This window comes from Catharus ustulatus, chromosome 32 (assembly GCF_009819885.2).
Source record: "Catharus ustulatus isolate bCatUst1 chromosome 32, bCatUst1.pri.v2, whole genome shotgun sequence".
Taxonomy (NCBI): Eukaryota; Metazoa; Chordata; class Aves; order Passeriformes; family Turdidae; genus Catharus; species Catharus ustulatus.
The window spans coordinates 720,076-746,868 of NC_046252.1; the positions used below are offsets into that span (position 1 = coordinate 720,076).

Genomic DNA, 26,793 nt, shown 5'->3' on the forward strand with positions numbered 1-26,793 from the left:
GGGTATTTTTGGGAGGGGTCCCGGGTATTTTGGGGGGGGTCCCGGGTATTTGGGGGGGGGTCCCGGGTATTTTGGGGGAGGGGTCCCGGGTATTTTTGGGGGGGGTCCCGTACGTACCAGTCCGTGCTGGGGGGGGCGATCACGAGCAGCAGCGGGGCCGGGGGGGGGGTCCGGGGGGGTCTCCCCGCCCCTCCCCCGCGGGGGGGTCCCCGCCCATCCCCCCGCCAGGAAATTCCCGTCCGAGAGGCGGCGCCGCAGGAACTCCATCCCCTATGGAGCCCCTATAGATCCACCTATAGATCCACCTATAGATCCCCTATAGAGCCCCTATGGATCCCTATGGATCCACCTGTAGATCTCCGATGGAATCACCTGTGGATCCCCTATGGATCCCCTATAGATCCACCTATAGATTCACCTACAGAACCCCTATGGATCCCCGATTCTATAGGGAATACCCCTATGGATCACCTGTAGATTCACCTGTGGATTCCCTATGGATTCACCTACAGATCCACCTATGGATGCCCTATGGATCCTCTATAGATTCCCTATGGATCCCCTATGGATTCCCCTATGGATCCCCAGGGGGTCCTGGCGGGTTTAGGGGGCAGGGCTATAGGGGGCACCTATAGGGCTGAGCTATAGGGGGGAAGGAAAGCTCTGTGGGGAGGGGGCTATAGGGGATGGGAGCTATAGGGGAGGGGGTTTATGGGAGGAAACGCTGCTCTATAGGGGGAGGGGGCAGCCTGGCCCTATAGAGGATGGGGGCTATAGGGGGTGGAGTTATAGGGGATCGGGGGGTTATGGGGAGGGGTCTGTAGGGGATAGATTTATAGGGGATGGATCTATAGAGAATGGGGTCTTTAGGGGATGGCTCTATAGGGGATGGCTCTATAGGGCATGAATCTATAGGGGATGAAGGGATGGCTCTATAGGGGATGGGGATCTATAGAGGATGGGGGTCTATAGGGGATGGATCTATAGGGGTGGGATGGGATGGGATCTCTAGAGGATGAATCTATAGGGGATGGGATGGATCTATAGGGGATGAAGGGATGCTCTATAGGGGATGAAGGGATGCTCTATAGGGATGAAGGGATGCTCTATAGGGGATGGATGGGATGGGATCTATAGGGGATGGATCTATAGGGGGTGGGGGAGGGGCGCAGGGCCGCAGCCGCTGCCGGGGAGGCCCCGGGGGGGGCGGGGGGGGGTCCCTGAGCCCCTTCGGGATGAGCCCCAAAAATCCTCCCGGGCGGCCCCGCCCCGCCCCGCCCCCACCGCGTCACTTCCGGCCCCGCCCCGCCCGACAGGTGGGCGTGGTTTGTGTGACGTCACCGCCAGCCACGCCCCCGGCTCTGCAGAAAGGGGCGGGGCTGAAGGGGGTGGGGTCGGTGACGTCATCGCGCCAGGAGCGCGCCGGAATTTTGGAGCGGCTCCTCCCCCACCGGGTCTCCCTCCCCTCCCCCACCGGGGTCTCCCTCCCCTCCCCCCCCCACCCCGTGCCCGCCCCTCCCCCACTCGCTCGGAGCCGTTTCGATGCTGGGATTTTATTGGGGGGGAGGGGCCGGGGGGGGTTTGGGGTCCGGGGGGGTCCCACGAGGTCACCGAGGGTCTCAGAGCTCTGGGGGGGGGAGGGGAGGTCAGTGGGAGACCCCTGCCCCTCCCCCCACCTGGGGAATCCCCACTGCCCCTCCCCCTCTCCCGGGAGGATTCCCTGCCCCTCCCCCACCCCCAGGGATTCCTTCCCCCTCCTCCGGGGAATTCCCTGCCCCTCCCCCCCCCCCAAAGACCCATCCTGCCCCTCCCCCCTCTCCGGGGATGATTCCCTGCCCCCTCCCCCCACCTGGGGATTCCTTCCCCCCCTTTTTCACCCCCCATTCTGCCCCTCCCCCACTTCCCGGGGGCTCCCCTGCCCCTCCCCCCACCCGAGGGGATTCCCTGCCCCTCCCCCCTCTCCAAGGGGATTCCCTGCGCCCCTCCCCCACCCGAGGGGATTTTTGCCCCTCCCCCTCTCGGGAGGTTTCCCTGCCCCCCTCCCCCCACCCGAGGGGATTTTTCCCCCTCCCCCCCAGGGTATTTCCCGCCCCTCCCCCCTCGCCCCGCGGACCGTGGGGGTGGGGGCAGGGCCGCACGTTCCGGCAGGGCCGTGTCTCCCGCAGCCGCAGCCGCTCCCCGCCCAGGGGCTCGCAGCGCGGCCGCGCCTCCCCCCAGAAGGAAACGTTGGAGGAGCCCGCGGAGCCCACGTTGGGAACCGTGCGCCTGGGGGGGAGGGGAGGGGAGGGTCAGCACCGCGGGGACCCTATGGATCACATAGGGACCCCATAGAACCCATAGGGACCCCATGGATCCCATAGAGCCCACAGGGACCCCATAGAGCCCACAGGGACCCCATAGAGCCCACAGGGAACCCATGGATCCCACAGGGACCCCAAAGAACCCACAGAGACCTCACGGTTCCCATAGAGCCCATAGAACCCCATGCATCCTATAGGGACCTCATGGATCCCACAGGGACCCCATGGATCCCATAGAGCCCATAGGGACCCTATAGAGCCCATAGAGCCCATAGGGACCCCATGGATCCCACAGGGACCCCATGGATCCCATAGAGCCCATAGGGACCCTATAGGGCCCATAGGGACCCCACAGAGCCCATAGGGACCTCATAGACCCCACAGAGACACCATGGATCGCATAGAGCCCATAGGGATCCCATAGAACCCATGAATCCTATATGGACCCCATAGAGCCCATAGGGACCTCATGGATCCCATAGAACCCCATGGATCCCATAGGGACCTCATGGAGCCCATGGATCACATAGGGACCTCATGGATCCCACAGGGACCCCATAGAGCCCACAGGGAACCCCTGGATCCCATAGAGCCCATAGGGACCTCATGGATCCCACAGGGACCCATAGAGCCCATGGATCACATAGGGACCTGATGGAGCCCATAGATCCCACAGGGACCCCATAGAGCCCATAGGGACCCACAGAGCCCACGGATCCCATAGGGACCCCCAAATCCTATACAGACCCCCAAATCCTATAGAACCACCTCAGCCCCACAGGGACCTCATAGATCCCATAGGGACCCCATAGAACCCCATGGATCCCAGAGGAACCCCCCAAATCCTATAAAACCACCTCAGCCCCACAGACACCCATGGATCCCATACCCTCCATCCCCTATAGAACCCCTATAGATCCCCTATAGGTCCCCTATAGCTCACTCATAGTCGGGCAGCACGGGCTGGCACTCACTGCTGAACCCATATATCCCATATATCCCCCACACCCCTCACACCCCTATAACCCTATAGACTCCCCCATCCCCTATAGAACCCCTATAGATCCCCTATAGATGCCCTATAGCTCACGGGTAGTCGGGCAGCACGGGCTGGCACTCACTGCTGCACCCCCATATCCCATAATCCCCCACACCCCATATCTCCCACACCCCCACAGATCCCCTATAGCCCCCCATCCCCTATAGATCCCCTATAGATCCCCTGTAGCTCACGGGTAGTCGGGCAGCACGGGCTGGCACTCGTGGCTGGACCCCCATATCCCATATATCCCCCACACCCCCACACCCCCCACACCCCTATATCCCCTATAGACCCCCCCATCCCCTATAGATCCCCTATAGATCCCCTATAGGTCCCCTATAGCTCACGGGTAGTCGGGCAGCACGGGCTGGCACTCGCGGCTGCGGCTCCGGCTGGGGCTGGGCCCGCAGGGGGGGGTGCAGAGCCCCAGTGACTCCAGTCCGACCATTCCCGGGCACTGGGGGGGACAGCAGCACCTATAGCGCCTATAGAGCCCTATAGGGGCCTGTAAGGGTCTGTAGGGCAGCTATAGGGGGTCACACAGGAGCTATGGGGCACCTATAGGGCCGCTGTGGGGCCGGGGGTCACACACAAGTGCAGTTCTGGGGCTCCCCCAGGATCTATAGGGTATCTATAGGGTATCCATTGGGTATCTATAGGGTATCTATAGGGGTCACTCATGCAGGCAGTAGTGGGGATCCCCCAGGATCTATAGGGTATCTGTAGAGTATTTATAGGGTATCTATAGGTCACTCACACAGGCAGTTGTGGGGCACTATGGGCCTCCCCAGGATCTATAGGGTCTCTATAGGGTATCTATAGGTCTCTATAGCGTCACTCACACGGGCAGTGGTGGGGCACTATGATCTATAGGGTGTCTATGGGGTATTTATAGGATATCCATAGGCTCTCTATAGGGTATCCATAGGTGACTCACACAGGCAGTTGTTGATGCTGTAGCACGCCCGCAGCTCGATGGTGCTCACGCTATAGGGGTCACTCACACACTATAGGGGTATCCATAGGGATCTATAGGGTATCCATAGGCTCTCTATAGGGTCTCTATAGGGTCACTCACACAGACAGTTGTTGATGCTGTAGCAGGCCCGCAGTTCGATGGTGCTCACGCCATAGGGGTCACTCACACGCTATAGGGGTCACTCACACTCTATAGGGTATCTATAGGGTCTCTAGGGTATCTATAGGCTCTCTATAGGCTCTCTATAGGTGACTCACACAGGCAGTTGTTGATGCTGTAGCATGCCCGCAGCTCGATGTGCTCACGCTATAGGAGTCACTCACACACTATAGGGGTCACTCACACACTATAGGGTTTCCCATGATCTATAGGGTATCTATAGGGTATCCATAGGTTCTCTATAGGGTCTCTATAGGTCACTCACACAGACAGTTCTGCACGATGTAGGACGCCCGCAGCTCGATGGTGCTCACGCTATAGGGGTCACTCACAGACTATGGGTTTCCCATGGTCTATAGGGTCTCTATGGGTTATCTATAGGCTCTCTATAGGGTATCTATAGGTGACTCACACAGACAGTTCTGCACGCTGTAGCAGGCCCGCAGCTCGATGGAGCTCACGCTATAGGGGTCACTGACACGGGCAGTTATGGGGCACTATGATCTATAGGGTCTCTATAGGATATCCATAGGCTCTCTATAGGGTCTCTATAGCCTCTCTATAGGCTCTCTATAGGTGACTCACGCAGGCAGTTGTTGATGCTGTAACACGCCCGCAGCTCGATGGTGCTCACGCTATAGGGGTCACTCACAGGGCAGTTATGGGGCACTATGATCTATAGGCTCTCTATAGGTTCTCTATAGGGTATCCATAGGTGACTCACGCAGACAGTTGTTCACGCTGTAACACGCCCGCAGCTCGATCGTGCTCGCCCCCCCGTGGGTCGGGCAGGCCGCGCCCCCCGCGCTGTGCCCCGCGCACTCCCGCGTGCGCCGCTGCTGCCCCGCCAGGCTCCTGCAGCTGATGTCACCCCAGGGCCGGCGACACGGGCTCCAGGGCCCCAGGGACCCCAGTGCGGGGACTCTGCGGGGACATGGGGACACACAGGGACACTGAGGGCTCCAGGGGCCCCAAGGACCCCAGTGCGGGGACTCTGCGGGGACACGGGGACACTGAGGGGACACTGAGGGCTCCAGGGGCCCCAGGGACCCCACTGAAGGGACTCTGCGGGGACACGGGGACACTGAGGGGACACAGGGACACTGAGGGGACACTGAGGGGCTCCAGGGACCCCAGTGAGGGGACTCTGCGGGGACATGGGGACACTGAGGGGACACTGAGGGCTCCAGGGACCCCAGTGAGGGGACACTGAGGGGACTCTGAGGGGACACTGAGGGCTCCAGGGGCCCCAGGGACCCCAGTGAGGGGACACTGAGGGGACAGCGAGGGGACACTGACAGCTGGGGACACTGAGGGGACACTGAGGGGGCACACAGGGAACACTGAGGGGCTCCAGGGACCCCAGTGCAGGGACTCTGCGGGGACACGGAGACACTGAGGGGACACAGGGACACTGAGGGGACACTGAGGGGACACAGGGACACTGAGGGGACACTGAGGGGACAGCACAGGGGCTGAGCGCTCCTTTTTCCTTCCTTTTCCTCTCTCATTTCCCTTTTAACTTTCCCCTTCCATTTCCTTTTTTTCTTTTTCCTTTTCTTCTTCTCTGTGCCTTTTTTTCTTCTTTTTCTTTTTTTCTTTTTCCTTTTCTTTTTTCTTTCCTTTTCCGCTCTCCCCTTTCCTCTTCCCTCCCCCCCTTTCACTTTCCTTTTTCTTTTTCCTTTCCCCTTTTCTCCTTTTTTTCCCCTTTTTTCCCTTTTTCCTTCCCTCCCCTCCCCAAACCACGCCCACCCACCCAAACCACGCCCCCAACCTCAAACCAGACCCCGCCCCCAAAATACCACCCACCCATTTAAACCCCGCCCCCAAATCAATAAATTAGAACTCCACCCCTTTAGGCCCCGCCCCCACGACCACACCCATTTAAACCCCGCCCCAAACCCATAAATTAGACCTCCACCCCTTTAGGCCACGCCCCCGACCACACCCATTCAAGCCCCGCCCCTTTAGGCCCCGCCCCGCCGCCCCCTCCTCACCTGGGCAGGGGTCTCGGGGCCCGCACAGCCCCCGCCGGGTCTGGGGTCCCTCGCAGCCCCGCCCCCCGTATTTTGGGGAGGGGGCGTCGCAGGCGCGGCTCAGAACGACCCCGCCCAGGCCGCACGTGACCGGGCAGGGCGTGGCCGGAGACCACGCCCCCAGGCACCGTCCACTGGGGGGAGGGGCGGGGTCAGCGAGGGTCCCAGGAGGGGGGGTCCCGGGGTCACTCCAGGAGTTTCAGGGTCACTCTGGGGGTCCCAGGAGGTTTTGGGGGGTCCCGGGGGGGTTCCAGGGGGTCCCGGGGTCTTTTCGGGGGGTTTTGTGGGGTCTGGGGGGTTTCCCGGGGTCTCACCGGGGCAGGGGTCCGGGGGGTTCCAGGGATCCCGGGGGGGTTCCAGGGGATCCCGGGGAGGTTTTGGGGGGTCCCGGGGAGGTTTTGGGGGGTCCCGGGGGGTTTCCCGGGGGTCTCACCGGGGCAGGGGGGCAGCCCGGGCAGGGCTCGCTGTTGGTGGCGCTCCCCGGGCAGGGGGTCCCGGGGGGGTCTCGCGATGGCTCCGGGGAATCGCAGCGGCGGCGGCGGCTCCGAACCGGCCCCGAACCCGAACCCGAACCCGAGCCCCGGCACGAGCCCGAGCAGGGACCCACGGCCCCCACGGGCCCCACGCGCCCGAAACTGCGGGGGGGGAGGGGGGGAGGGTCGTGGCAGCCCCTCCCCCACCGTGTCCTGATCCCCCCCCCCCCGGTCCATTTCTGCCCCTCCCCCAAAATCTCTCATGGGGGTCCCGAGGGGTTCTGGGGGGCCCCTCCCCCAAATTCACACCTTCTCGCCCCTCTCCCACCTTTTCCTATTCCCTTCCCTCCCCCCACATCTCCCCCCTCCCCCCGTTCCGTGTCCCCCCGTGTCCCCTCCCCCCGGTGTCCCGCTGCCCTCTGACCCCCGTGTCACTGTCCCGTGTCCCCCGAGGGTCTTACCCCTCCCCCCGTTTCCCTCGAGGGTCTCAGCCCTCCCCCGCCCCTCCCCCTGTCCCGTGTCCCCCTGTCCCTTGTCCCCCGTGTCCCCTCCCCCCCCCGTCCCTTGTCCCCCCGTGTCCCCCGGGGTCTCACCCCTCCCCTGTCCCATGTTCCCCCGTGTCCCCCCATGCCCCTCCCCCCGTGTCCCCCCGTGTCCCCCGGGGGTCTCGCCCCTCCCCCGCCCCTCCCCCTCACCGGGACACACTGTCGCTGTCCCTGGCACTGTCGCGTGTCCTCGCTGTCGCCGGGCCCGCAGGAGCCCCCGCAGCGGGGGGAGGGGTCGAGCAGCTGCGGTGGCGCCGCTGGGACCCCCCCCCACAGGTGACAGAGCAGCCACCCCAGGGGACCAGGGGGACCAGGAGCCCGGAACTGCGGGGACAGACGGGGACAGGGGACAGGGGGACAGGACAGGGAGGGACGAGGGACAGTGAGGGGACAGGGGACAGGGAGGGGGACAGGGGACAGGGACAGGGAGGGGACGAGGGACAGACAGGGGACAGGGGACAGAGGGACAGGAATAGCAACAGAGAGGGGGACAGATGGACAGGGAGGGGACAGGGATGGGGACAGACAGGGGGACAGGGACAGGGAGGGGACAGACAGGACAGGAATGGCGACAGAGAGCAGGACAGGGGGACAGGGATGGAGACAGGGGGACAGACAGGGGACAGAGGGACAGACAGGGGGACAGGGAGGGGACAGTGATGGGACAGGGACACAGGGACAGGGAACACGTCACCACTGTGTCCCCATGGCCACTGTGCCACCCCTGTGTCCCCCCATGTCCCCACATCTCCCCAGTGTCACCCTCATGTCCCCAGATCTGCTCCTGTCCTCCGTGTCCCCATGTCCCTGATGTCCCCAACATGTCCTCGTGTCCTTCCACATCCCACCTCCCTCATCTGTCCCCATGTCCCCTCCATGTCCCCCTGTCCCCATCCCCCCAATGTCCCATCCCATGTCCCCCGTGTCCCCCCGTCCCTCCTGTCCCCATGTCCCCAATGTCCCCCTGTTCCCCCATGTCCTCCTGTCCCCATGTCCTTGATGTCCCCCATGTCCCCTGTCCCCTCTGTCTCCTGTCCCCCTGTCCCTTCATGTCCCCGCCATGTCCCTGTGTCCCTCATGTCCCCCCGTGTCCCCCCTGTCCCCATCCCCCCAATGTCCCCCGTCCCTTCATGTCCGCCCCCATGTCCCCCCCATGTCCCCATGTCCTTGATGTCCCCCATGTCCCCCCCATGTCCCTGTGTCCCCCATGTCCTCCTGTCCCATGTCCCCCCGTGTCCCATGTCCCTCCATGTCCCTCCTGTCCCCATGTCCCCCATGTCCCCAGTCCTTGATGTCCCCCATGTCCCCTCCATGTCCTTGTGTCCCTGCTGTGTCCCCCTGTCCCCTCATGTCCCCCTGTCCCCTGTCCCGTGTCCCACCGGGGCAGCAGCCCATGTCACACGCTCTCAGCTGCCACTCGGTGCTGTCCCGCCGTGTCCCCCGGGGCTGCGGCTGCGTCCCTCCTCTGTGTCCCCTCCTCGCAGGTCACCGAGCAGCTGCTCCAGGGCTCCCACGGCCCCCAGGCGCCCGCGCTGCCACCGGGACACGGGGACAGCGGCGTCACCGCGGGCACGCCGGGGTCACCGGGGTCACCGGGGTCACTTGGGGTCAGTCAGCGTCATTCTGTGACACTCAGAGTCACCCAAGGGTCACCCAGTGTCACTGAGTCACCAACCGGGGTCACCGGGGTCACCCGGGGTCACCCAGGTTCACTCGGGGTCACCCAGGGTCATTCTGTGTCACTCAGAGTCACCCAAGGGTCACCCAGTGTCACTGAGGTCACCGACTGGGGTCACCAACCAGGGCCACCCATGGGGGTCACCAGGGACACTTGCAGTCACCCAAGGACATTCAGAGTCACCCAGGGGTCACCTAAGGTCACTCAGTGTCACCCAGGGTCACCAGGGTCACTTGGGGTCAGTCGGGGTCATTCTGTGACACTCAGAGTCACCCAAGGGTCACCAAGGTCACTGGGGCCACCCACCGAGGTCACCCAAGGTCACCCAGGGGCACTCAGGGGCACCAGGGACACTCAGGGTCACCCAAGGTCACCCAGGGGCACTCGGGGTCACCCAAGGTCACCCAGGGTACTCAGTGTCACCTGGGGTCACCAGAGGTCATCCAAGGTCATTCAGGGGCACCCAGGGTCACCCAGGGTCACCTGGGGTCACTCCAGGTCATTCAGTGGCACCCGGGGTCACCTGGGGTCACCGGGGTCACCCAAGGTCATTCAAGGTAGGTGTGGTTTAGGCAGGCGTGGTTTAGCCGGGCTTGGCTTAGGGTGGGCGTGGCCCTGTTAGGCGCGGTTTAGCTGGGCGTGGCTGTGTTAGGCGTGGCTTAGGTAGGCGTGGCTCCATTAGGTGTGGTTTTAGCTGGGCATGGCTTATGGCATGGCTGTGTTAGGTGTGGCTTAGCTGGGTGGGGTTTAGTTGGGCGTGGCTGTCAGGTGTGGTTTAGATGGGCGTGGCTGTGTTAGGCGTGGCTTAGCTGGGTGTGGCTTAGTTGGGCGTGGTTGTTAGGTGCGGTTTAGTTGGGTGTGGCTCAGCTGGGCATGGCTGGGTTAGGCATGGCTTGGCTGGGCGTGGCTTATCTGGGCGTGGCTGTGTTAGGTGTGGCTGTGTTAGGTGTGGTTTATCTGGGCGTGGCTGTGTTAGGCGTGGTTTATCTGGGCAGGGTTTATCTGGGCGTGGCTGTCAGGCATGGTTTAGCTGGGTGTGGTTGTTAGGCGTGGCTTAGCTGGGCGTGGCTGTGTTAGGCGTGGTTTAGTTGGATGTGGTTTATCTGGGCGTGGCGTGTTAGGCATGGTTTATCTGGGCAGGGTTTATCTGGGCGTGGCTTGTGTGGGTGTGTCTGACCGGCAGGAGCGGCAGTGGCTCTGTGGGCGGGGCCTGTAGCCATAGGCGGGGTTCAGGCAGCAATCGGCCAATGGCAGCGGCTCCTCCCCCAGCGGCTCCGCGCAGGCCCCGCCCCCTCGGCCTCCTCCCAATCGCGTGAAGCACCAGACGGGCGTGGCCGCTGGGGGCGGGGCCAGGGGTCACCAGCAGGTCACCAGTGCTCCCAGTTCCACCCAGTTCCACCCAGTTCCGCCCTCCCAGTGCTCCCAGTATCCTCCAGTATCCACCAGTATCACCCAGTGTCCCCCAGTATTGCCCAGTATCACCCACTTTCCCCAGTTCCACCCTCCCAGCCCTCCCAGTTCCCCCCAGTCCCTCCCAGTATCCCTCAGTCGCTCCCGTCACCTCCAGCCCCTCCCAGTTCTCCCAGTACTCCCAGTTCCACTGCCCCCAGTGCTCCCAGTATCCCCCAGTTCCACCCTCCCAGTGCTCCCAGTTCTTCCCAGTTCTCCCAGTTCCACTGCCCCCAGTGCTCCCAGTATCCCCCAGTTCCTCCCAGCCCCCAGCAGCCCTGAGCCCCTTCAAGTGGCCCCAGTGCTCCCAGTCCCTCCCAGTTCCTCCCAGTGCTCCCAGTTCCTCCCAGTGTCCTCCAGTGACCTTTGAGCCTCCACTTCCCCTCCCTCCACCCAGCTCCCAGTGCCCCCAGTATGCCCCAGTATCCCCCCAGTTCTTCTCTCCCAGTAACTCCAGCTCTCCCCAGTTTCACCCCAGTTCCACCCTCCCAGTTCTCCCCAGTTCCTCCCAATCCCCTCAATTCTCCCAGTCCACCCCAGTTCTCCCCATTTCCCCCCTCCCAGTGCTCCCAGTTCTCCCTCCCAGTTTCCCCAGTACTGGCATATCCCATCCAGTTCCCCCCAGTTCTCCCCATTCCCCATCCCAGTCCCCCCAGTCTGTCCCAGTTTGTCCCAGTTCCCCAGTACCGTGCCCATCCCAGTTTGTCCCAGTTTGTCCCAGTTCCCCCAGTTTGTCCAGTTTGTCCCAGTTCCCCAGTTTGTCCCAGTCTGTCCCAGTTCCCCCAGTACCGTGCCCCATCCCAGTTTGTCCAGTTTGTCCAGTTTGTCCCAGTCTGTCCCAGTTTGTACCAGTTCCCCCAGTTTGTCCCAGTCGTCCCAGTTCCCCCAGTACCGTGCCCATCCCGGTTTGTCCCAGTTTGTCCCAGTCTGTCCCAGTCTGTCCCAGTTTGTCCCAGTTCCCCCAGTACTGTGCCCATCCCAGTTTGTCCCAGTTTGTCCCAGTTCCCCCAGTACCGTGCCCCATCCCAGTCTGTCCCAGCAGGAGCAGCCCCAGCCCCAGGAGCAGCCCGGGGGCGCCATGGGGGAAGTGGGGGAGGGGCGGGGGGAGGGAAGTGGGGGAGGGCGGGGGGAGGGGGAGGGGCAGCTCCCTCAGGCAGGCCCCGCCCCCAACCCCAAATTCCGCTTTTTTCACCCATTTATTAAAAAACCGAAATTCCAACACCAAAACCGGGGTGGGGGAGGGGCCGCGCGGGGTGGGGGAGGAGCTCCGGGCGTGAGGGGCGTGGTCTCGCTGTGGGCGTGGTCTCGTGGTGGGCGTGGCCTCAGGGTCCCTCGCTGAACCGCGTGACCCCCCCGGGGCGGGGCCGGGGGGGGCCTGGGGGGGGGACAATGACGTCATCAAGGGGCACTCGGTGTCCCCAATGTCCCCCCCACTCCCTGTCACCATCCTTGTGTCCCCCACAATGTCCCTCCCTGTGTCCCAATGTCCCCAACCCTCGCTGATGTCCCCTCATGTCCCCTTGATGTCCCCACGTGTCTCTGTCTGTCCCCCCACCATGTCCCCAATGTCCCCAAAGTACCTGATGTCCCCATGTCCCCAATGTCACCTACCCCTCAATGTCACCCTGTCCCAATGTCCCCCAGTGTCCCCAATCCCCCCACAGTCCCCAGGTCCCGACTGTCCCCAATCCCCCCAATGTCCCCAATCCCTCCAATGTCCTCTTTGTCCCCTCGATGTCCCCACTGTCACCTCTGCTCTCCTCCATCCCAGGCTGCTGCCCTCCCTCCATCTCTGTCCCCATGTCCCCAATGTCACCCACCCCTCAATGTCCCTGTCCCCAGCCCTGTCCCCAATCCCCCAATGTCCCCAATGTGTCCCCATGTCCCCAGTGTCCCCAGTGTCACCTCGTTTCTCCTCCGTCCCAGGCCACCTCCCTCCCTCCAGCCCTGTCCCCACTGTCCCCAATCCCTGAATGTCCCCCAATCCCCCCAATGTCCCCACTGTCCCCATTGTCACCTCGTTCCTCCTCCGTGCCAGGCCGCCCTCCCTCCAGCCCTTGTCCCCATGTCCCCAATGTCCCCAATGTCCCCAATCCCCTCAATGGCCTCAATCCCTCCAATGTGTCCCCACTGTCCCCAATGTGTCCCCACTGTCCCCATTGTCACCTCGTTCCTCCTCCGTCCCAGGCCACCGCCTTCCCTCCAGCCCTGTCCCCATGTCCCCAATGTCCCCATGTCCCCAGTCCCCGCAATGTCCCCAATCCCCTAAATGTCCCCAATCCCCCCAGTGTCCCCACTGTCCCCACCGTGTCCCCATTGTCCCCAATGTGTCCCCACTGTCACCTCGTTTCTCCTCCGGCTCAGACCGCCGCCCTCCCTCCAGCCCTGTCCCCATGTCCCCAGTCCCCCCATGACGCCAATCCCCAAATGTCCCCAATCCCCCCAGTGTCCCCAATGTCCCCAATCCCCCAATGTCCCCACTGTCCCCAATGTCACCTCGTTTCTCCTCCGTCCCAGGCAGCCCACCCTCCCTCCAGCCCTGTCCCTGCTGTCCCCAATGTCCCCATGACCCCAATGTCCCCAATCCCCCACTGTCCCCAATCCTCCCACTGTCCCACAGTGTCCCCATGTCCCCAATGTCCCACTGTCACCACGTTTCTCCTCCGTGCCAGGCCGCCTCCCTCCCTCCAGCCCTGTCCCCATGTCCCCAATGTCCCCATGACCCCAGTGTCCCCATTGTCCCCTCGATGTCCCCAGTGATGTCACCTCTGTTCTCCTCCGGCCCAGGCCGCCGCCCTCCCCCCAGCCCTGTCCCCATGTCCCCAATCCCTCCAATGTCCCAATCCCCCAGTGTCCCTGTTGTCCCCGTTGTCCCCAGTGTCCCCATGTCCCAGTGTTCCCCTTGTCCCCACTGTGTCCCCATTGTCACCTCTGCTCTCCTCCCTCCCTCCAGCCCTGTCCCAATGCCCCCAATGTCCCCCAATGTCCCCCAATGTCCCCACTGTCCCCAATGTCCCCAATCCCCCAGTGTCCCCAATGTCCCCATTGTCACCTCTGCTCTCCTCCGTCCCAGGCCGCCGTCCCTCCATCCCACGGCCTGCAGCAGGCGACAGCCCAGGGGGGGCTCGCGGGGCGGCACCTCGGGGTCCCTGCGGCCACCAGGGGACACGGGGTCACCCAGGGGTCACACGGGGTCACCCAGGGGTCACACGGGGTCACCGAGGGGGACACAGGGTCACCAAGGGGGTCACACGGGGTCACCAAGGGGGACAGGGGGTCACCAAGGGGTCACAGTGTCACCAAGGGGGGTCACACACGGGGATGTCACACACGGTGTCACCAAGGAGTGTCACACACAGAGCAAGGCTGTCACACACGGTGTCACCAAGGGATGTCATACACAGTGTCAGCCATGGGTGTCACACTCAGTGTCACCAAGGGGTCACTCACGGTGGCCACCCACGGGTGTCACAGTGCCACCAAGGGATGTCACACACAAGGGTGTCACACACAGTGTCACCAAGGGGGTCACACACAGGGATGTCACACACGGTGTCACCAAATGGTCACAGTGTCACCAAGGGGGGACACGGTGTCACCAAGGGGTCACTCAGTGTCACCCAGGGGTGTCACACATGGTGTCACCAAGGGGTCACACACAGAGCAGAGAGTGTCACACACAGTGTCACCAAGGGGGGACACACACAGGATGTCACACACGGTGTCACCAAGGGGTCACTCAGTGTCACACAGGGGTGTCACACACAGAGCAGGGGGTGTCACACACAGTGTCACCCATGGGTGTCACAGGGTCACCAAGGAATGTCACACACAGGGTCACCAATGGGTGTCACACAGGGCAGGGGGTGTCACACTCAGTGTCACCCATGGGTGTCACAGTGTCACCAAGGGGGGGGTCACACATGGGGTCACCCATGGGTGTCACACACAGAGGTGTCACACACGGGGGTGTCACACACAGAGCAGGAGGTGTCACACATGGGAAGTGTCACACACGGTGTCACCTATGGGTGTCACACACAGGGTCACCAGGGGTGTCACACACAGAGCAGGGGTGTCACACACAGTGTCACACAGGGGGTGTCACCCTGGGTGTCACCCCCAGCCCACAGACCCCAATCCGTTCAGGGTCCCCACCCCGGGGTTCCACGTGTTCCCTCCCCCCTTTTCAGGTCCCTCTCCCCCATTTTTGGGGTCCCCCCATCCCAATTTTTGGGGTCCCATTCCTATTTTGGGATCCCTCCCATCTCCCCCCCCTTTTCGGATCCCCACCCCCTTTTTGGGGTTCCCCCCGTCCCCCCACCCCAATTTTGGGATCCTCCCCACCCATTTCGGGGTCCCCATCCCCTTTTGGGATCCCCCACCCCAATTTTTGGGATCCCCATCCCCCTTTTTGGGTCCCATTCCCATTTTTGGGGTCCCCATTCCCTTTTGGGATCCCCCCACCCCAATTTTTAGGGTCCCATCCCCTTTTTGGGATCCCCCACCTTCTTTTTGGGGTCTCCCCATCCTCCACCTCAATTTTTGCTTCCCATCCCCCTTTTGGGTCCCATCTCTCTTTTTGGGATCCTCCCCCCAGTTTTTGGGGTCCCATCCCCCTTTTTGGGATCCCCATCCCCATTATTCAGGGTCCTTGTTCCCCTTTGGGATCCCCACCCTCATTTTTGGGGTCCCCCATCTCCCCACCCCAATTTTTGGGATTCCTATCCCCCCTTTTTGGGTCCCATCCCCCCTTTTGGGTCCCCATCTCTTTTTGGGGTCCCATTCCCATTTTCGGGGTCCCCATTCCCTTTCTGGGATCCCCCCACCCCAATTTTAGGGTCTCATCCCCATTCTCGGTCACACAAATTTAGGGCCCCCATCTCCCCCCACCCCAATTTTTGGGATCAACATCCCCCTTTTTGGGATCCCATCCCCATTTTTGGGATCCTCCCATCTCCCCCTCCCCTTTTCGGGTCCCCATCCCATTTTGGGGTTCCCCCCGTCGCCCCACCCCAATTTTTGGGATCCTCCCCCCATTTAGGAGTCCCCATCCCCCTTTTTGGGGTCCCCATCTCTCTTTTTGGGATCCTTGTTCCCCTTTTGGGGTCCCATCCCATTTTTGGGGTCCCCATCCCCCTTTTTGGGGTCCATCCCCAATTTTGGGGTCCCATCCCATTTTCGGGGTCCTTGTTCCCCTTTTGGGATCCCCACCCTCATTTTTGGGGTCCCCTCATCTCCCCACCCCAATTTTGGGATCCCCCACCCCAATTTTTGGGGTCCCCATTCCCCTTTTTGGGGTCCAATTCCCATTTTCAGGGTCCCCATTCCCTTTTTGGGATCCCCCCCAATTTTTGGGATCCCCTCCCCATTATTCAGGGTCCTTGTTCCCCTTTTGGTGTCCCCACCCCCATTTTGGTGTCCCCACCCCATTTTGGGATCCCCACCCCCCTTTTTGGGGTCCCATCCCCATTTTTGGGTGTCCCCACCCCCATTTTTGGTGTCCCCAGCCCCATTTTTGGGATCCCCATCCCCCTTTTGGGGTCCCCACCCCCATTTTTGGTGTCCCCACCCCCATTTTGGGGTCCCCACCCCCATTTTTGGTGTCCCCACCCCCATTTTTGGTGACCCCACCCCATTTTCGGGGTCCCTGTTCCCTTTCGGTGTCCCCACCCCCATTTCGGTGTCCCCACCCCCATTTTTGGGGTCCCCAATTTTTGGTGTCCCACCCCCATTTTGGTGTCCCCACCCCCATTTTTGGTGTCCCCACCCCCATTTTTGGTGTCCCCACCCCCATTTTAGGGTCCCCAATTTTTGGGGTGCTCACCCGGGGGTCGTTGGGGCCCCCCCGAATTTTCTCCGTTTGGGTTCGGGGGGTTCGGGCCCCCCCTGCTTCTCCCGGCGCTCGGCGGCGCGGTCACGGTACTTCATCTGAGGGGACAGTGGGGACAGTGAGAGTGACAATGGGGACACGGTACTTCAGCTGGGGACAGCAAAAGTGACACTGGGGACATTGGGGACACGGTACTTCATCTGGGGAGGGGACAGTGGGGACATTGGGGACATTGGGGACAATGGGGACATTGGGGACAGTGGGGACATTGGGGACATTGGGGACAATGAGGACATTGGGGACATTGGGGACATTGGGGACATTGGGGACAATGAGGACATTGGGGACATTGGGGACGGGGACAGTGGGGACACCAAAAGGGACACTGGGGACATTGGGACACGGTACTTCAGCTGAGGGGACAATGGGGGACAGGAAAAGGGACAATGGGGACCGGTACTTCATCTGGGGACATGGGGACAGGAAAAGGGACAGTGGGGACATTGGGGACAGGGAAAGGGACAGGGGGAGATTGGGGACATGGGGACAGTGGGGACATTGGGGTCACGGTACTTCAGCTGAGGGGACATTGGGGACAATGGGGACATTGGGGACAGTGGGGTCACGGTACTTCAGCTGAGGGGACAATGGGGACATTGGGGACATTGGCGACAGTGGGGACATGGGGACAGGGAAAGGGACAGTGGGGACATTGGGGACATGGGGACAGTGGGGACATTGGGGACATGGTACTTCATCTGAGGCGACAATGGGGACAGTGGGGACACGGTACTTCATCTGGGGACAATGGGGACACCAAAAGGGACAATGGGGACAGTGGGGACAGGGGGACAATGGGGACACGGTACTTCATCTGGGGACAGGGACAGGAAAAAGGACATTGGGGACATTGGGGACACCAAAAGGGACAGTGGGGACACTGGGACACGGTACCTCATCTGAGGAGGGACAGTGGGGACAATGGGGACAATGGGGACACTGGGGACATTGGGGACACGGTACTTCATCTGGGGACATGGGGACAGTGGGGACAGTGGGGACATTGGGACACGGTACTTCAGCTGGGGACACCAAAGGGGACATTGGGGACAGCAAAAGGGACATTGGGGACACGGTACTTCATCTGGGGACAATGGGGACATTGGGGGACAGTGGGGACACGGTACTTCATCTGAGGGGACAGTGGGGACAGTGAGAGTGACAATGGGGACACGGTACTTCAGCTGGGGACAGGGACATTGGGGACACTGGGACACGGTACTTCAGCTGGGGACAATGGGGACAGTGGGGACATTGGGGACATTGGGGACAGCAAGAGTGACAATGGGGACAGTGGGGTCACGGTACTTCAGCTGGGGACATGGGGACAGCAAAAGGGACATTGGGGACATTGGGGACACGGTACTTCAGCTGGGGACAAAAGGGACATTGGGGACATTGGGGACATTGGGACACGGTACTTCATCTGGGACAATGGGACAGTGGGGACATTGGGGACAGTGGGGACATTGGGGACACAGTACTTCAGCTGGGGACACCAAAAGGGACAGGAAAGGGGACACTGGGGACATGGTACTTCAGCTGGGGACAAAAGGGACATTGGGGACATTGGGGACAGGGAAAGGGACAGTGGGGACATTGGGGACATTGGGGACATTGGGGACACGGTACTTCAGCTGGGACAAAAGGGACATTGGGGACACTGGGGACATTGGGGACATTGGGGACACTGGGGACATGGTACTTCAGCTGGGGGACAATGGGGACAGGAAAAGGGACAATGGGGACACTGGGGACATTGGGGTCACAGTACTTCAGCTGGGGACAGGGACAGGAAAAGGGACATTGGGACAGCAAGAGTGACAATGGGGACACTGGGGTCACGGTACTTCAGCTGAGGGGACATTGGGGACAGCAAAAGTGACATTGGGGACACGGTACTTCATCTGGGGACAGGGAAAGGGACAGTGGGGACATTGGGGATACCAAAAGGGACAGTGGGGACATTGGGGACATTGGGGACATTGGGGACACGGTACTTCAGCTGGGGACAAAAGGGACATTGGGGACACTGGGGACATTGGGGACAGTGGGGACACTGGGGACACGGTACTTCAGCTGGGGACAATGGGGACAGGAAAAAGGACATTGGGGACATTGGGGACACGGTACTTCAGCTGGGACACCAAAAGGGACATTGGGGACATTGGGGACAGTGGGGTCACAGTACTTCAGCTGAGGGGACAATGGGGACATTGGGGACATTGGGGACATTGGGGACAATGGGGACAATGGGACACGGTACTTCAGCTGGGGACAAAAGGGACATTGGGGACAGCAAAAGGGACAGCGGGGACAGTGGGGACACGGTACTTCATCTGGGGACAGGGACAGGAAAAGGGACAATGGGGACACTGGGGACATTGGGGACAGCAAGAGTGACACTGGGGACACAGTACTTCATCTGGGGACAATGGGGACAGAAAAAGGGACATTGGGGACAATGGGACACGGTACCTCATCTGAGGAGGGGACAGTGGGACAATGGGGACAATGGGGACACTGGGGACATTGGGGACACGGTACTTCATCTGGGGACATGGGGACAGTGGGACAGTGGGGACAGTGGGGACACCAAAAGGGACAGTGGGGACACGGTACTTCATCTGGGGACAGGGAAAGGGACAGTGGGGACACCAGAGTGACACTGGGGGCAGTGGGGACACTGGGACAGGGTACTTCATCTGGTGGGGGACAGCAAAAGTGACACTGGGGACAGTGGGGACAGCAAAAGGGACAATGAGGACACTGGGGACACCAAAAGGGGCAGTGGGGACACCGGTACTTCATCTGGGGAGGGGACACCAAAAGTGACACTGGGGACACGGGGGACACTGTACTTCATCTGGGGACACTGGGGACACAGGGGACACGGTACTTCATCTGGGGAGGGGACAGTGGGGACACCAAAAGTGACAGGGACACCCCCAGGGACCCCCCCCAGCACCCAGGGGTGCCCCCCCCAATGTCCCTTCACCCCCCAATGTCCCCAAATGTCCCCCATGTCCCCAATGTCCCCTAATGTCACCCACCCCCCAGTGCCCCCAATGTCCCCAAGGTTCCCAATTACCCAATCCTCCAACTGTCCCCAATCCCCCCAGTGTCCCCAATCCCCCCCATGTCCTCACATGTCCCCAATGTCCCCAATTCCTCTTCAGTGTCCCCAGTGTCCCCTGACCTCGCTGTCCCCAATGTCCCCAATGTCCTCAATCCCCCCCAAATGTCCCCAGCGTCCCCAACCCCTCCCAGTGTCCCAAAATGTCCCCTGACCTCGCTGCCCCAATGTCCCCAATCCCCATCACGTCCCCACATGTCCCCAATGTCCCTGCTGTCCCCACCCCCCAAATGTCCCCTGTGTCCCAAATGTCCCCAATCCCCCTTCAGTGTCCCCAATGTCCCCTGACCTCGCTGTCCCCAATGTCCCCAACCCCCCCAATGTCCCCAATCCCCCCCATGTCCTCACATGTCCCAATGTCCCCAACCCCCCCCAATGTCCCCAATGTCCCCACACGTCCCAATGTCCCTGCTGTCCCCACCCCCCAAATGTCTCCAGTGTCCCCAATGTCCCCTGTGTCCCCAAATGTCCCCAATCCCCCTTCAGTGTCCCCAATGTCCCCTGACCTCGCTGTCCCCAATGTCCCCAATGTCCCCAAATTCCCCAACATCCCCAAACTCCCCCCATGTCCTCACCTGTCCCCAATGTCCCCAACCCCCTCAATGTCCCCAACCCCCCCCAGTGTCCCCAGTGTCCCCTGACCTCGCTGTCCCTAATGTCCCCAATCCCCCAAAAATGTCCCCAAATCCCCCCAACATCCCCAATTCCCCCCATGTCCCCAATGTCCCCAGTGTCCCCACCCCCCCAGTGTCCCCAGTGTCCCTGACCTCGCTGTCCCCAATGTCCCCAATGTCCCCAAATCCCCCCAACGTCCCCAATTCCCCCCATGTCCCCAATGCCCAATGTCCCCAACCCCCCCAATGTCCCCAACCCCCCCAGTGTCCCTGTGTCCCCTGACCTCGCTGTCCCCAATGTCCCCACCCCCCCAGTGTCCCCAGTGTCCCCTGACCTCGCTGTCCCCTCTCTCTGTCCCCTCGGGGGCTCCCAGGTGGCTCCGGCGCTGCAGCTCCAGGTTTTGCTGTGGGAGGGGAGGGGACATTGGGGACATTTGGGGACATTTGGGACATTTGGGGACACCAAAGTCCCAACACCCCGAGAGGGGCCGGATTTGGGGCACTTTGGGGATTTTTTGGGATTTTTTGGGGCCATTTTTCCGATTTTTTTGGGATTTTTTTGATTTTTTGGGGCTTTTTTTGGGATTTATTTTTAATTTTTGGGGCCATTTCTCAGATTTTTGGGATTTTTGGGTCAATTTCTCTGATTTTTTGGGATTTTTTTTATTTTTGGGATTTATTTTTTAATTTTTGGGGCCATTTCTCAGATTTTTGGGTCAATTTCTCTATTTTTTGGGATTTTTTTTATTTTTTGGGATTTATTTTTTAATTTTTGGGGCCATTTCTCAGATTTTTGGGGCAATTTCTCTGATTTTTTGCGATTTTTGGGGATTTTTTGGATTTCTTGGGATTTATTTTTTTATTTTTGGGGCCATTTCTCAGATTTTTGGGATTTTTTTGGGGCAATTTCTCCGTTTTTGGGATTTTTTTTATTTTTTGGGCTTTTTTTGGGATCTATTTTTTAATTTTTTGGGGCCATTTTTCAGATTTTTGGGGATTTTTGGGGCCATTTCTCAGATTTTTGGGATTTTTGGGGCAATTTCTCTGATTTTTTGTGATTTTTGGGGATTTTTTGGATTTCTTGGGATTTACTTTTTTATTTTTGGGGCCATTTTCAGATTTTTGGGATTTTTTTGGGGCAATTTCTCAGATTTTTGGAATTTTTTTTTATTTTTTTGGGGTTTTTTTAGGATTTTTTTAATTTTTGGGGCCATTTTTCAGATTTTTGGGGCAATTTCTCTGATTTTTTGTGATTTTTGGGGATTTTTTGGATTTCTTGGGATTTTTTTTTTATTTTTGGGGCCATTTCTTAGATTTTTGGAATTTTTTTGGGTTGTTTTGGGAGATTCCAGGGTTATTTCTGGGACATTTTTGGGTATTTTCTGGATTTGTTTTTGATATTTTTTGGGATATTTTTGGGATATTTTCAGGATATTTTTGGGATACTTTGGGATATTTCACAGATATTTTCAAGATATTTCAGGATATTTCAGGGACATTTCAGGACATTTTCAGGATATTTTTTGGATATTTTTGAGATATTTCTGAGATATTGTCAGGATATTCAGGGATATTTCAGGATATTTTCAGGATATTTCAGGATATTTTGGGCTATTTTTGTGCTTTTTCTGGGATATTTTTAGGGATATTTTCAGGATATTTCAGGGATATTTTCAGGATATTTCAAGGATATTTTCAGGATATTTTCAGGATATTTTTTGGATATTTTTGTGCTTTTTCTGGGATATTTCAGGGATATTTTCAGGATATTTCAGGGATATTTTTTGGATTTTTATGGGATATTTTGGATATTTTTTGGGATATTTGTGGGATATTTCAGAAATATTTTCAGGATATTTCAGGATATTTTTGGGCTATTTTTGTGTTTTTTTCTGGGATATTTCAGGGACATTTTCAGGATATTTTCAAGATATTTCAGGGACATTTTCAGGATATTTCAGAGGATATTTCAGGGATATTTCAGGAATTTTTCAGGATATTTTCAGGATATTTTCAGGATATTTTGAGGATATTTTTGTGCTTTTTCTGGGATATTTCAGGGACGTTTTCAGGATACTTTCAGGATATTTCAGGGATATTTCAGGGATATTTTCAGGATATTTCAGGATATTTTCAGGATATTTTCAGGACATTTTTACAGATATTTTGGTTACCTTGTGCAGCCCAGAGAGCTGCTGGTGCCTGAGCAGAGCCTCCCTGCTGGGGGCTGGGTTTGGGCATTTTTGGGATATTTTTGGTGCTGTTTTGGGGTTTTTAGGGATATTTTTGAGGTGTTCTGGGATATTTTTGGGCTAATTTTGGGGTATTTTTGGGGAACATTTTGAGGGTTTTTGGGATACTTTAGGGATATTTCAGGATTTTTGTGCTTTTTCTGGGATATTTCAGGAATATTTTCAGGATATTTCAGGATATTTTCAGGCTATTTTGGGGTATTTTTTGGATATTTTTGGGACATTTTCAGGATATTTCTGGGATATTTTGAGGGTATTTTGGGGAATATTTTGTGCTGTTTCAGGATATTTCTGGATATTTTCAGGATATTTCAGGGATATTTCAGGATATTTTCAGGATATTTTCAGGGATATTTCAGGGATATTTTTTGGATATTTATGGGATATTTTGGGCTATTTTTGTGCTTTTTCTGGGATATTTTAGGGACATTTTCAGGATATTTTTTGGATTTTTTGAGATATTTCTGAGATATTTTCAGGGATATTTCAGGATATTTTCAGGATATTTCAGGGATATTTTCAGGATATTTCAGGGATATTTTCAGGATATTTCAGGGATATTTTCAGGATATTTTCAGGATATTTCAGGGATATTTTCAGGACATTTTTAGGGACATTTTCAGGATATTTCAGGGATATTTCAGGGACATTCTCAGGATATTTTCAGGACATTTTCAGGATATTTCAGGGATATTTTCAGGACATTTTCAGGACATTTTTTGGATATTTTTGAGATATTTCTGAGATATTTTCAGGATATTTCAGGGATATTTCAGGGATATTTTCAGGATATTTTCAGGATATTTTTGGGCTATTTTTGTGTTTTTTCTGGGATATTTTAGGAATACTTTCAGGATATTTTCAGGATATTTTCAGGATATTTCAGGGATATTTCAGGATATTTTCAGAATATTTCAGAGGATATTTCAGGATATTTCAGGAATTTTCAGGATATTTTTGGGCTATTTTTGTGCTTTTTCTGGGATATTTCAGGGATATTTTCAGGATATTTCAGGACATTTCAGGGACATTTCAGGGATATTTCAGGATACTTTCAGGATATTTTCAGGACATTTTCATGGATATTTAAGTACCTTGTGCACCCAGAGAGCTGCTGGTGCCTGAGCAGAGCCTCCCTGCTGGGGAATTGCCTCCTGCACAGCAGGCAGGCCAGCTTGGCCCAGTCTGTCAGGGGCTCCTCGGGGGCTGCTCCCCGCTCCCCCTCCTCCTCACTCTCTCTCCCCGCTGTAAGCGGCCACCAACCCCCGGGGGGGGCTCTGGGGGGGGAAAAAAGGGTCAGGGGGGGAGAAAAATGGGTCTGGGGGAGAGAAAAATGGGTCTGGGGGGCTCTGGGGGGGAGAGAAAATGGGTCAGGGGGAGAGAATAAAGGGTCTGGGGGAGAAAATTGGGGGCTGGGGGGACAAAAAGGGGGTTTGGGGGGAGAAAAAGGGGTTAGGGAGGGAGAGAAAAAGGGTCAGGGGAGAGAAAAATGGGGCTGGGGGGAGAAATTTGGAGGTCTGGGGGGGAGAAAATGGGGCTGGGGGGGAGAAAAGGGTCTGGGGGGGTCTGGGGGGAGAGAAAAAAGGGGTCAGGGGAGAGAAAAATGGTTCTGGGGGTGAGAAAATGGGCTGGGGGAGAGAAAATGGGGGTCTAGGGGGCTCTGGGGGAGAGAAAATGGGTCTGGGGGGGTCTGGGGGGAGAAAAAAGGGGTCTGGGGGCTTTGGGGGGAGAAAAAGGGGTTAGGGAGGGAGAGAGAAAATGGGGCTGGGGGAGAGAAAAAAGGGTCTGGGGGGTGAGAAAAGGGGTTTGGAGGGAGAGAAATTGGGGTCAGGGGGGAGAGAAAAATGGGTCTGGGGGGCTCTGGGGGGGAGAAAATGGGGAGGGGGAGAAATTTGGTCTGGGGGGAGAGAAAAAAGGGGTCTAGGTGGCTTTGGTGGGAGAAAAAAGGGGTCTGGGGAGAGAAAAATGGGTCGGGGGAGAGAAAATGGGGCTGGGGGGCTTTGGGGGAGAGAAAAAAGGGGTCAGGGGGGAGAAAAACGGGTCTGGGGGAGAAATGGGGCTGGGGGGAGAGAAAATGGGTCAGGGGGAGAAAATGGGCTGGGGGGAGAAAAAAGGGGTCTGGGGGGTCTGGGTGGGACACAAAAACGTTCAGGGGGAGAAATTTGGGGTCTGGGGGGAGAAAAAAGGGGTCAGGGGGAGAGAAAATGGGGCTGGGGGAGAGAAATTGGGGTCAGGGGGGAGAAAAAAGGGGTCAGGGGGAGAGAAAAGGGATCTGGGGGGCTCTGGGGGAGAGAAAAGGGGTCTGGAGGCTTTGGTGGAAGAGGAAAAGGGGTCTGGGGGGAGAAATTTGGGGGTCTGGGGGAGGGAAAATGGGTCAGGGGGAGAGAAAATGGGGCTGGGGGGCTCTGGGGGGAGGAAAATGGGTCAGGGGGAGAGAAAAAATGGGTCTGGGGGTAAATTTGGGGTCTGGGGGATTAGGGAGAGAAAAGGGGTCTGGGGGGTGAGAAAATGGGTCTTGGGGAGAGAAAATGGGTCTGGGGGAGAGAAAAGGGTCTGGGGGGTGAGAAAATGGGTCTGGGGGAGAGAAAAAAGGGGTCTGGGGGAAAAAAAAAGGGGGTCCTGGGGGGATTTGGTGGGGGAGAAAAGGGTCTGCGAGGGTCGGGAGGAAGAAATTGGGTCTGGGGGGAGAGAAAAGGGTCAGGAGGGGAGAAATTGGGGTCTGGGGGGTCTGGGGGGAGAAACTGGGGGTCTGGGGGGACAAAAAGGGGGTTTGGGGGAAAAAAGGGGTCTGGGGAGAAAGAAAAAGGTCGGGGGGTCTGGGGGAAGAAATTGGGGGTCCGGGAGACTTGGGGGGTCAGGAGGGAGAAATTTGGGGTCTGGGGGTTTGGGAGATTTTTGGGGGGGGTTTGGGGGGTCTCACGTGGATATTGGGGTGGATTTTGGGGTCTCAGGGTATTTTGGTATTTTGGGGGGGGTCCTCAGGTGTATTTTGGGGTCTCAGGGTATTTTGGGTAGGGTCTCAGGGGTATTTGGGGGGGTCTCAGGGGTGTTTTGGGGTCTCAGTGATTTTAGGGTATTTTGGGCATTTTGGGGGGTCTCGTGTATTTTTGGGTATTTTGGGGGGGGTCTCAGTGGATTTTGGGGTAGTTTTGGGGGTCTCAGGGTATTTTGGGTATTTTTGGGTATTTGGGGGGGTCTCAGGGTATTTTGGGGTCTCAGTGTATTTGGGGGGGGTCTCAGGGTATTGGGGGTCTCAGGGTTTTTAGGGATCTCAGGGTATTGGGGGGGGTCTCAGGTGGATTTTGGGTATTTTGGGGGAGGGTCTCAGTGGATTTTGGGTAGTTTTGGGTATTTTGGGGGGGTCTCAGGGGTATTTTAGGGGGGTCTCAGGTATTTTGGGCCATTTTTGGGAGGGTCTCAGAGGTATTTGGGGGGGCCTCAGGGGTTTTTTGGGATCTCAGGGTATTTTTGGGGTATTTGGGGGGGGTCTCAGGTGGATTTTTGGGTATTTTGGGGGGGTCTCAGGGTTTTTTGGGGTCTCAGAGGTTTCTTGGGGGGGTCTCAGTGTATTTTGGGGGGGTTCAGGGATTTTTCTGGGGTATTTGGGAGGGTCTCAGGGTATTTTGGGGGGGGGTCTCAGCGGATTTTGGGGTCTCAGTGTATTTAGGGTATTTTGGGGGGGGTCTCAGGTGTATTTTAGGGTATTTTGGGGGGAGGGTCTCAGTGGACTTTGGGTATTTGGGGGGGTCTCAGGTATTTTTGGGGTACTTGAGGGGGGTCTCAGGGTATTTGGGGGGTCTCAGGGTATTTTTGGGTATTTGGGGGAGGGTCTCAGGGTTTTGGTTATTTGGGTATTTTGGGGAGGGGGGTCTCAGGGTATTTTGGGGTATTTTGGGTAATTTGGGGGGGGTCTCAGTGTATTTTGGGTATTTGGGGGGGGTCTCAGGGTATGTTTGGGTATTTGGGAGGGTCTCAGGGTATTTTGGGGGAGGGTCTCAGTGGATTTGGGGTATTTGGGGGGTCTCAGGGTATTTAGGGTATTTTGGGGGGGGTCTCAGGTGGATTTTAGGGTATTTGAGGGGGGGTCTCAGGGTATTTTTGGGTATTTTGGGGGGGGTCTCAGGGTATTATGGGTATTTTGGGGAGGGTCTCAGCGGATTTTGGGGTACTTTGGGTATTTTGGGGGGGTCTCAGGGATTTTGGGTATTTTGGGGGGGGGTCTCAGGGGTTATGGGTA

The 26,793-nt window shown here is 57.9% G+C and overlaps 3 protein-coding genes across 3 annotated transcripts in view; all 3 read right to left on the bottom strand.

Annotated features, from left to right (window-relative positions):
* Window positions 1-1,575: 1,575 nt before the first annotated feature.
* On the bottom strand, window positions 1,576-3,793 carry LOC117009296 (properdin-like). The gene is made up of 3 exons (XM_033083529.1): window positions 3,690-3,793; window positions 2,114-2,265; window positions 1,576-1,627 (listed from the first exon to the last, which is right to left on the bottom strand). Exons 1-3 carry the CDS (start codon window positions 3,788-3,790, stop codon window positions 1,620-1,622), a joined length of 261 nt encoding a protein of 86 aa, XP_032939420.1. The 5' UTR covers window positions 3,791-3,793; the 3' UTR covers window positions 1,576-1,619.
* A 1,385-nt stretch (window positions 3,794-5,178) lies between these two features.
* On the bottom strand, window positions 5,179-10,711 carry LOC117009220 (properdin-like). Its single transcript, XM_033083460.1, has 6 exons — window positions 10,390-10,711; window positions 8,914-9,066; window positions 7,685-7,858; window positions 6,950-7,151; window positions 6,478-6,650; window positions 5,179-5,474 (listed from the first exon to the last, which is right to left on the bottom strand). The coding sequence occupies exons 2-6, from the start codon at window positions 8,927-8,929 to the stop codon at window positions 5,179-5,181; spliced, it is 861 nt and encodes a 286-aa protein (XP_032939351.1). The 5' UTR covers window positions 8,930-9,066; window positions 10,390-10,711.
* The window catches only part of LOC117009221 (RNA-binding protein 10-like), a 68,276-nt gene continuing 50,413 nt past the window's right edge, over window positions 8,931-26,793 (bottom strand). The window contains 9 exon segments of the mRNA XM_033083461.2: window positions 8,931-9,135; window positions 10,390-10,549; window positions 11,826-12,036; window positions 13,714-13,810; window positions 16,489-16,592; window positions 20,640-20,708; window positions 22,479-22,517; window positions 23,689-23,794; window positions 23,796-23,833. Coding sequence (XP_032939352.1) covers window positions 8,931-9,135; window positions 10,390-10,549; window positions 11,826-12,036; window positions 13,714-13,810; window positions 16,489-16,592; window positions 20,640-20,708; window positions 22,479-22,517; window positions 23,689-23,794; window positions 23,796-23,833 — 1,029 coding nt within the window.